At 33.1% G+C, this 11,609-nt stretch overlaps 1 protein-coding gene across 1 annotated transcript; it reads left to right on the top strand.

Annotated features, from left to right (window-relative positions):
- The first annotated feature begins 3,410 nt into the window (after positions 1-3,410).
- LOC136849629 (cuticle protein 7-like) lies at positions 3,411-7,772 on the top strand. The gene is made up of 4 exons (XM_067122935.1): positions 3,411-3,600; positions 4,369-4,461; positions 5,438-5,575; positions 7,492-7,772. Exons 1-4 carry the CDS (start codon positions 3,589-3,591, stop codon positions 7,645-7,647), a joined length of 399 nt encoding a protein of 132 aa, XP_066979036.1. The 5' UTR covers positions 3,411-3,588; the 3' UTR covers positions 7,648-7,772.
- The last annotated feature ends 3,837 nt before the right edge of the window (positions 7,773-11,609 follow it).

The raw sequence follows: 11,609 nt of genomic DNA, 5'->3' as shown, positions 1-11,609 counted from the left end.
ACACACACACACACAAACATAGTTTATGTATGTGTATAATATATGTGTGTGTGTGTGAGTGTAAAGCCCACAAAACACTCAATATACATAGTATATATATATATATATATATATATATATATATATATATATATATATATATATATATATATATATATATATCTATATATATATAGTCTCTGAATGTAATTGAAATCTACTTAAATCTTAGCTTAATGATAAATAATATTGCCAAGACCAGGAAGAACATTCTTTTTCTTAATCGTATGTTCTTCCTGGTCTTGGCAATAATATTATCATTGTATATATAATATATATATATATATATATATATATATATATATATATATATATATATATATATATTATTTAAACTATCTTTACGGTAACAGCAGTGAAAACAAAGAGTGAAAATATTCTGCAGCACGATGTCAATGAAAACGTCCCTCATGTACTGAAATAAGCAAGAAGGGTTGAAAATCATTATCCGAATAGAGTATCAGATATTTAATATTTAATTAGCGCCGGTAACTGCACTGGAAACGAAGCAATTAAGCCGGAGTTCATGTGGAACTAATAATCATAATAGGAAATGTGAACTTGGGATGCTAATGTGCCCAAAGCTAAATTCGAACTGAATGTGAATATCAAGTGGCGTTATTTTTCTCTCTTTTTACTTAATAAGCCTTTTTCCCTAACAGCTTGACAGTTTGTTTATTCATTTACTCATTAACTGGTTTTCACCTGTCATGTATCAATAGACTTCGTAAAGTAATAAACTCTGGTAAAAAAAAAATGGCTTTTTCACGATACTGTCGAACGACATAAAGATTCACAAAGTAAATAACACAAATATCACAGTATCACCTCGCAAAAGCATAGAGTTCTTCCACATAACATCAATCATCATTATTTTCATAAGAAAAATACCAGGTTTTAAGATAAGAGTATATATAATTATCAATAGAAATGTACTCATATACGGCACACAGACACACATATTCATATATAGCTACCGACGCGTTGGTGGGTTGAGCCCATAAGGTGACTATCACTTATCAATTATTCCCCTTCGTAATTATTTCCGAGGTAGAGCGAATTGGATATTGAAATTTGTAGCTTAATGTTTGTGTATAAAACCTATCACCGTGATGTGATAAAAAAATATAATATATATATATATATATATATATATATATATATATATATATATATATATATTATAAATATATATATATATGTATATATATATAATACATATATATATATAATACATATATCGCTCCATTATTACAAGACTGTCGTAACTCCAAAATCTTGATTTTTTTTTTCAGGAGAAGCGTTTTAAAGTTTCAAAGTCCTATAACTTTAACAATTTTACCCAAAGCACACTCAAGTGGAACCCTATTTATCTAATTATGATAGTAAGATTTGTTGCTTTGGGTAAAATTGTTAAAGTTATAGGACTTTGAAACTTTCAAAACGCTTCTCCTGAAAAAATCAAGATTTTGGAGTTACGACAGTCTTGTAATGATGGAGCAGTATATATATATATATATATATATATATATATATATATATATATATATATATATATATATATATATATATATATATATATCGCAAATATAAAATCCACACATGTATACATCAGAACGAAAAAGAAAAGTACAGAAAAAAAAGTGCACTTCTAAAACATCCCGGATATTGCCACAGGATTTTCCATTAACTATTAGTTGAGACTAAGGGCGGCTCCAGTGTCCAGAATAAATCTTTTATGAGCTCTAAGTGACCCTGTCACCGACAGGTAACCACACTGTGGTCGAGTACTTATTCTGAAAAGAAAAAGGAAGTTTTGACAGAGAAGCTGACCTTTATATTTCGAATGGTGGGAAACTCAAAGACCTGTTCACGCAATTAGAACGAATTTCGTCCTGTTGTTAGCGAGTAAGAGCTCATTAAAATTTTTGCTGGAGTTTCTATATATATATATATATATATATATATATATATATATATATATATGTGTATGTATATATATATGTGTGTGTCCATTCAAATATATGATATTCCCAAAGTATTGGGTAGTGCATTATGCATTCATACGTTACTTGTGGAATAATAATTAAATATATAAAAAGGTTATAAACATACAAACACACACACATATATATGTAATTTATATATATATATATATATATATATATATATATATATATATATATATATATATATATATATATATATATATATATATATATAATTAATAGTTGACACATACATAATGGACATCGATGCAAACAGTAAATACCAAAGGAATAAAAAGAAAGAAAATGAAAATAAATGGAGGCATCACAGAAAAGGGACGGTTAATGAATACTCATGAACATGTGCAATTAAAACTGATGCCCCCACACCATATATGTGAAATAGTTATTACACTTAAAAGTCGGCTTTGATAACGACCCGACATCAGGTACTAATGCGAGTCTTTAAAACTCCTGAGTTCCGGTGATCTGGAGTGAGATTAATAACGAGAATTTTAGGAATGTGTAGAAGCAGCTATGGAAAGATACTAAACTGTTGGTTTTTAACTATACAGTTTAAATGCTTTACTATATTTATTCATATTTGCATGTATGTATATATAGTGTGAATAATAACCTAATTAAGGACTTACATTATGGGCAAAATCAAGCATCGAATTATTTATCAGTTAATGAATATTTGTATATGATGAAGAGTCCAAAAATAATGCGAGTGAGAGAGAACTAATTATAATGATATTCTTATTTTTCTCTAAAATGACGTTAATGATATCTTAATATGTATATGTATTGTAAAAGAAAACCTATGCATTTATAAAAAAAAAAAAAAAGCACGACAATAAAAAGAATCTTACAAGGCAAGTATACATTTGCAATCTGATGGATATACGCCAGTTAACCTCGTAAATTTTCTTTGTGGCGGAAACGAGATAAAAAAGAGGGCGATTAAAACCGAATGGCAGCCTCATTTCTGCCCCTCCCCCTGAAATTTCGTTTTTCGGGGCTCACCTCAGCATCGAAGAAGAATGACCAAAGTTCCCGATGCATGAAGGCCCCTTAAGGCCGCAAGACGAGCTGAACAATCGAAGTTGATCTTTTAATTACAGATGAATCGTTTCTTCCTCCACTCCCACTAACAGGACCCTTCCCTCTCCCCCACCCCTCCCCCTCCCCACCGCCGCTTTTCCTAACGATTACAACCAAACAAGATCGACGGCACCGCCCTTTCCCCCCTCGTTCCTGGTTGTTTTTCTCTACATTAGCTGCTACCAATCGTGGCGGGGAGGGGAGAGAGAGAGAGAGAGAGTGAGGATGAGAGAAGCTGAGGAAGAGAGAGAAAGAGACAAATGGGGGAGGGGCGTGAATTCTGTTTCCACCTGTCTCTTTCTGCAAAGGTGTGGTGAGGCCACACCAAACACATATCAGACACAAGGCCACATTCACCAATCAATATAAAGGAGATCTGGCACCGGTTCTCATCATCAGTAGCAGAAAAGCTGCCTCCCCATCAACACAATCTTACTCATTTCCTGCACACAGCATGTTCACGAAGGTAAGGCGGTCATCTTTAGTGTATCAGACGCTCTCTCATAAAACACGTGCTCTTGTTTCTAAATTTACGATGCATGAATCTCCATAAAGTGATCGCGGAAACAATTTTGTGTTCTGTTATGAAGTTGCACATTTTCATCACAGTGAATTTGTAATTAAGAGCACGCATACACACACACGTGTGTGCGTGTATGTATGTATGTGTGTATATAATATATAAATATATATATATATATATATATATATATATATATATATATATATATATATATATATATATATATATTTACATATATACATACATATATATAAACATATGTGTATATATATATAAAATATATATACATATAAACATATATATATATATATATATATATATATATATATATATATATATATATATATATATATATTATGTATATATATTAGGTATGTGTGTGTTTCTGTTTCCGTAAATAAACGCTATACCTATTTACGCCCTGTGCATTCAAATGACTCAAAGGTCCGCCGAAAATCACATACTAAAGTAAAACTAGTGCACTTTACACAGTGAAAGTAATGACCACTAATTTTCGGCGAACTATTAATTTAACTGTACAATAATGTATACAACTTGATAAGCATACATATACACATTACTCCCTTATATGTATTCACAAACACATACACATACACACACATCTGAACATAAATATATGCAGTTATTATTTTGAAAATAAGCGTCTGAAATAAATGCAGGAAAAAATAACTAATTCTTTTTCTATCGAAGGCTGCAGTCGTGGTGGCACTGATTGGTGTGGCACTGGCCGTCCCAACCGATCCCTATGGCGCACCTCCAAAGCCCCAGCCAACATACAAAGCGGTAATATATATGTACAATGTATTTATCCACTGTTTGTTTGGTGACAGTTCTATTGCATGTGCCGGTACACTAAACAAAAATATAAACTCATTAGGTTACCTTTTTCTGAGTTAATACCTAAAAACAGATACAACCACTAATGTTAAATGTGATTTAATTTTCTTCATAAGGTTATACCGCATTTCGAAAGTTTGCTAGTAAACCATTATAAATATCAGGTTCTCTTTCTATATAAAATTTCAGGTTTTCTGTCCTTTTGAGTGTAAGCAACGATAACCTGATGTCTGGAATTCAGTAACCTTTTGTCATTATAAGATTAACATCTCATAACTTCTCACAACACGTCATGTTTGTTTAACATCTTATTGCCAGTCAATTTACACAATTTATCCATAAACATATATGTATGTATGTATGTGTATATACTGTGTGTGTATGTATATATATATATATATATATATATATATAATATATATATATATATATATATATATATATATATATATATATATATATATATATATACTGTATATATATATGTAATGTAATAGTTGTGCATATGTATATGCATGATAGTTTTGACAATTATATTACAAATTACCTTTTTATACTGCTAATTATTAGTTAACAAACAGTCCATCAATACGAAACTGAACTGGGAATAACTTAAAGATGAAAGAAATTATATATGATCAGTGCACCTACCCAGACCAGATTCGAACCCAAACTTTGTGAGATGGTACAAGAGTGGCCGTATATTTTTATGAATGTAAGGTTATTCCCAAGTAATCGTGAACTAGATAGCAATGGGTTATTTGTGGCATATATATACATACATATATATATATATACATGTATGTATGTGTGTGTATATATATATATATATATATATATATATATATATATATATATATAATATACATTACGTGTAAGTATGCAATTATGAATATTTGTTTATTCCTTTCCAACTCCACAGGAACCTATGCCATATGAATTTGCATATGGCGTAAAGGATGACTATGCAGGCACTGATTTCGGTCAAAACGAAGTATCTGACGGCAACACAGTCAAGGGATCATACACTGTCCAGCTACCCGACGGACGCAAACAAACAGTAAGTACTACTAAAGGCAGCAAATTACACTGATTACATTAACATTACCAACTAAATTCACCCAAAAACTGAGACTGCCCGAGTGCAGCCCTGTTATTTCAATAACATCAATTTTTGCAACATTGTCCAAAAAAAAAAATCATGGCTTAAAAGTACCCGAATCGAGTAAAGTGTAGCGAAATTTACTTGACGATAATTAAAGGAAAAAACCCGATGACAGAGGTCCGACACTCGACCCAACCTAACCCCCTCCTGTTTTAAGAGAGCATAAAACTGATCTGTTACGAGGCACAGTTGTTTGTAACAGGAAATGGGTGGAGCATCAGGAGATGGTTTCTCCCACACAAATCGCTTAACAACATCAATAACATTCATCTCACGGTCCAATCTATTTTCAACAAACAACCGAAATCAACTGTGGAACTAATTGCAGGCAAAAGAGTAGTTAAAGAAATATATGTTCTCGCTGTAGGAATTTATCTCTGGACAACGGCCCTAAAAGAACACGGAGTGTTGTCAAATTTATTTTCAGGGAGTGGGTGAAATAGGCATCTGTTCATACATTACATATCTTAAGTACTTCCGTATACAGCATACACGCACATGCATACATACATGTGCATAAACACACATATATATAATTCTTGCAAATGCATATATATACATACATATATATATGTGTGTGTGCATAGTGTATCTACCTGCAGGTACATCAGATTGACATTAGAAAAATATCTTAAAACTATAAAGATAAACTATTAAGTATTTGAAACGGTTGCTGTCATATTTTCACGAGTTAAATTGACCTAGAATCCATAATTACTTTTTTGCCAGCCTCTACTCATATCACTTTGCCTTAAGGCCATTGACTTATATTAATAAGCCGATCAGTAAAAGTAACCAATGAGAATTTTTCCCGACGAAAAAGTTGAAAGGAAAGGTGGGTGGGGATGGAGGAAGAGAGAGTTGAAGATCATCGAAGCAATTCAGAAAATGTAAACATTTTCACTTCTGCTCTTTGCGAAGGTGCATGAACGGAAAGACTGTAAATAAAACAGGCCTTCCACTTTACGTTTCAGCAATTTGCAATATTTCTTCAGAGGAACAAAGCGTAAGATATGCGAAGAGAGGGGGAACCGGGTTAGTCCGCTATTTTATAAAAATACAATTTAATCTCTCCTTGTTCCCAAAACCAGAAAGTAATCACGAATACTTTAGTCGAATATTATACTTCGCAAAATTTCAACAAACAAAAGTATTGTTAAATAGACAGAAAATAAATTTAAAAGTAAATTTTATTAAAGAATTACTGACTGAACTTTGGACCACATCACTCATCTAGGTTGCTTTGGTAAATACGGTCCTATTAACACTCAACTTTTTAATTTTTATCCTGCCTATATGCAATTTGTTTTATTATTCTGATTGCTATTCATGTCAGATTTGTTTGTGAAATACGTGAATCTGTGTTTTATTACTTTTTCTGGTGTAAAGCTGTAATTTTGGGAAGATAGAAAAAAAAAAATAGCAACGATCTAATGAAGTAGAGTTTAAACGAGAGTAAATCATAATCATACTAACTTTAAGATTACAAATTTGAAGTTTGTAGGTTACAAAATCAAAATGAATGTCTATGCAGCACTTTAGCTATTATTGTTTAATTAATTTCCTGATTATAAATATCTAATTTATCCTTGTAATTTCTTAATTTAGAGCGAATTTGTATGGATTCCACTTCGTGGTTGTTCAGTAATAAAATGAAATCAATAAATATACAAGATGCAAAACAATCACTGTAGACAAAAAATAACAGTCGCTAATTCTAAACGAAAGTTGGATCTAATTCAGACACAAAAATTTATAATATCTGTCCTTCCATCTCTTGATGAAAGTGATCCTAAATTACTTATTTCCAGGTAAACTACGTTGCCGATCACTACGGTGGATACCGAGCTGAAGTGTCCTACTACGGAGAGGCCCAGTATCCCCACGAATATGGACCCGCTATTACCTTCAAGCCCAAGGCTTACAATCCTCAGCCATCTTACCAGCCTCAGCCATCCTACCATTAGAGATGATCAGATGAAGGAAAAGTAACCTTGAGGTCTACTGATTTTGTTGGAATGCTTCGGATTAATGATTGTTGATACACACAAGTTATTTAAGTATTTTAATAGAAAAATAAAGTTTAAAACAATGCCCACTGTAATTTGATCAACACCATCCCATTTACGAAGTGACCGTAGAAACACAAAATACATGACAATAATTAAGAACTAAGAAAAGGTACCCATCACTGAAGCAGCACAACTAAAAGCATCGGATTTTTTTTTTTCGCTAGTAACAAGCTCTTCCAGCAGTTCATGCATCCAAACGAACAAGACAGCAGTCGCTGCAACATTCGACACAAATCTGTAGCGTGAATGAGACCAACTAAAACCTAATCAGCAAAACGTCGACCCACATGCCCATTGTGTTAAGCGTGACCTTTAACGCAATGACGCTGCTTCTGGGCACGCCCTCCTGCTCCATCGCTTCTTCCACAACATCACTCCTCGAAGTGCCACTCTCCTGGCTCTCAAATAGTTAAAACTGTCTCGTACAAAGGTAGAAGTTGTGAATCATTGACGGCAGTGCAATAAAGACCAAATAACGAGTTCCTTAACCATGCACTGGCAAACTTAAAATGACACTAATTTTAAAATCTTTGATAACTCTGCTACTGTCATATTTTCTAATATTCTCATTTACTATAAGCCCTATAAAAATCAAAAGGTTAACAACTTTTACAATTTCACTATCACCCATAATTCTACGGTTAGCTACTGGAATTCTAACAAGTTTAAATCTATTCTGGCTATCTTTTTTTTTATTATAATGTGAATACAATGTTCCCATGTATAGCAATTGCATATTCCAATCATGAATTTCAAAACAGTATCACTTGGTGCCATATCATCACAGTAAGCGTAAGACCCTGGAAAATATTCTCTCAGCAAAGCATCCGACGCCACGACTCTCGTTTTAGAAACAAATCATCAGTACAAATAGAAAACATAACCATCATGATAATAGCGCCTTTCTCCGCCGCCGCCCCCCGCCCTTTCCCCCATTACATACAGAAAATTATTTCCAATATTCCCATTTCAGTCGAACTATTTTCAATACATAACCAGAAGCCTACAAATACTGCTAGTTTAATTCTTCCAAGGTTTATTATGAATAAAAAATGAATTAGACTGCTTAAGAAAAATGGAAATCTACATGTTAACACGTCGGATACTGACAAACACAGCAAAACGCAAAACCTTACGGAACTCCGCTTTCTTCTCCTGAGAACTTGACGACATATTTATTACCTGTATTCTACGGTCTTAATGGTTTAACAGACAAGTATGCTGTCACCTCCATTGATCATTTCTTATTCTTCTCCCGTTTTCTTCTTTTTTTTATTGGAAAACCCAAGCAGATGTTCCCAACGTTGGTGTCTCGCTCTCTTTGATATATATATATATATATATATATATATATATATATATATATATATATATATATATATATATATATATATATATATGTGTGTGTGTGTGTGTGTGTGTGTGTGTGTGCCCAGGTTTTGAATGCTTTATCTGAATTTCCAACAAACATTATATAAGACTAAATAAATGAATCAATAACGAAGGGCTTAACGTTGACGAAAATAGTAAATGTCATAGACTAAAATCATATTACCAGGGTCCTTGACCTTTTAGTTGTTACAGCGCCAGTGTACAATAATTTGTCAATTACAAATGGAGAAAGTTTACAGCATCAAGATTAATTTCTTCTGAACCAAACATGTGGCGTCCAGGAATTCATCATATTGGTTTACGATGAAAAATACTTCACTGCTTCACGCTACGCTTTTCCCAAACCATATGTCAGCCAGCGAAACTTTTTAAGAAAAAAGTTTTTCAGTGCCCGACGTATTCCTTGTTTTAAAGAAGCGGTCTACTGGGCGCTTCCTTTGCGGTTTGTTATTGCGAAATCTTTCGGTTTGACTTCTTTCCTGGTCCTCATATTGAGTGCGAGGAAAGAGAGGAATTACGGCAACTCATTCCCTTTGTACTTGGGTGCTTGTTCCTGCAATAGTGAAGCAATTAAATTTTTCCACCATCTGTGCTATTATTGTCGCACCCACTGCCTCCGCTAACACAAGCTACGATGAAAAAAAAAAACCGGAAAGCCAGCAGATCTTCACAGTACGATGACATGAACACGACATATCGCCTCAGGTTATCATAGTGTATACAAAAACTGGTGACGGCATACGGATGTTAAGATAACTGTAGCATACGATTCTTATATATAAAAGTGCACTTCGGTGTACAAGTAATAAAAAAGTGAGGCTTTATAAAATCAAACAAAAAGAAACTGAAAATGTGACACCAAAATAGAAGTGTCATATTACAGATACCCCTCGTCGCAGGGGTTCTTCACTGTTGTACTGATATGCAGAGGGGTTTACAGTAGACAGGTGATTATGTGATACGAGTTCAATTAGGTCTCAGATACTGCACGGAAACACGGCATACTAATCTTCAAATAGGGTTAATTTCAATCTTAAATTGTCTCTTTGGACAAATACTCGCTGCTTCTCATTCTCAATATGGTAGCTTATTTTATTTCAAGAACGTCAAATACTCCTGCGTACAACATTTGACTTTATAACGTGACTGGAGTTGTGCTTGAGATTATACAATTTGGAATTCTATGGACTGTGGAGCAGTTTCTTGAGGAAGTTTTGAATTGGAACCTCAAAAGTTCGAGCGAAGAAGCAATGCATTACTACCCGAAAACAGTTCTCGCTCTATTTTAATAATTCAGTTTTCTCAAGAATCTCTTAATCTTATCCTGCTTGTTTAAAATGGTTAGGAGAACATCATCTCGAACGCTTTCAAACTTGGTATGGTCATTCAAAACCTCATTCACTTTGGAAATATAGTCGGTCTTGTTAAGAACAGCAACACCGTTACCGTTTTCCTGGTTTGGTAATGATGTATGGATTCTCAACTTCTGCTGGAAGTTCATCATTGCGTCATACTTTTCTATGGATTTATTATGTACAAAGTATTCTTTATTATTATAAAACAAGAAAATGCCAAATATTTCAGAGAATTCTTGAAAAAACCAGTAAAGCTTTGTCTGATATAGAAACGAAAGTGTTAAGTAAAGGTATGAAGTTTGTTTTGTCTTACGGTAGACCTGATTTCATCGTACTTTTGTACTTTTGAAATGTTTTTCAAAAATAATCTGAAATATGATTTCTATGACAAACATGGTAAAGGGTTTGATTTCTCAAGAATTCTCTAAAACATTTGGAATTTCCTTCTTTTTATCATTTGGCATTTCCTTCTTTTTAGAGTAACAAAGACAATTTTGCATATAATATATCCAGAGAAGAGTATGACGCAATAAGGCACTTAGCAAAAGACAAATCCATAGCCAAATTTTCACTTGAAAAAACCAGTAAAACCAGACAAAGTGTTAACGGTGTTGAAGTTTGTTTTGTCTTACATGACCGACCATAATTTTGTACTTTTGAATTGTTTTCAAAAATATTTTGTGAATGACAAACATGGTAAAGGTTTGATTTTTCAAGAATTCTCTAAAACATTTGGAATCATTTGACCATACCAAGTTTGACAGAGTTCGAGATGATGCCTTTCAAAAGGTAACTATTTTGATCAATGACCGACCATATTACCAAAGTTAAGAATAACAGATTCTTGAGAAAACTGAAATCAGAAAATTCCATTGCTGATGCTGTTTATTCAGATCTTTATACAACAGGTTCCAGACCAGGAATATTGTACGGTTTGCCAAAGGTACATAAAAATGGGTGTCCCATACGACCTATTATTTCAGCTATAGGTACCTTCAACTCTTGCTCCTATAACCATTAACGAGTATGCAGTTCAAGATAAGTTTATATTTGTTAAAGAGGTAGGGAATAAAAGTTTTGATAATTGTGCTATGGTAAGCTTTGATGTGA

This window comes from Macrobrachium rosenbergii, chromosome 21 (genome assembly GCF_040412425.1).
Source record: "Macrobrachium rosenbergii isolate ZJJX-2024 chromosome 21, ASM4041242v1, whole genome shotgun sequence".
NCBI lineage: Eukaryota > Metazoa > Arthropoda > Malacostraca > Decapoda > Palaemonidae > Macrobrachium > Macrobrachium rosenbergii.
The sequence above is the reverse complement of the archived record's forward strand: the minus strand, read 5'-3'. Positions and strand labels throughout refer to the sequence as shown.

Excerpts from the sequence above, each read along its gene's own strand:
- LOC136849629 (XM_067122935.1), top strand. Across the intron at positions 4,462-5,437 it reads CCCAGCCAACATACAAAGCG|GAACCTATGCCATATGAATT; the intron begins GTAATATATATG and ends CCAACTCCACAG. Across the intron at positions 5,576-7,491 it reads CCGACGGACGCAAACAAACA|GTAAACTACGTTGCCGATCA; the intron begins GTAAGTACTACT and ends ACTTATTTCCAG.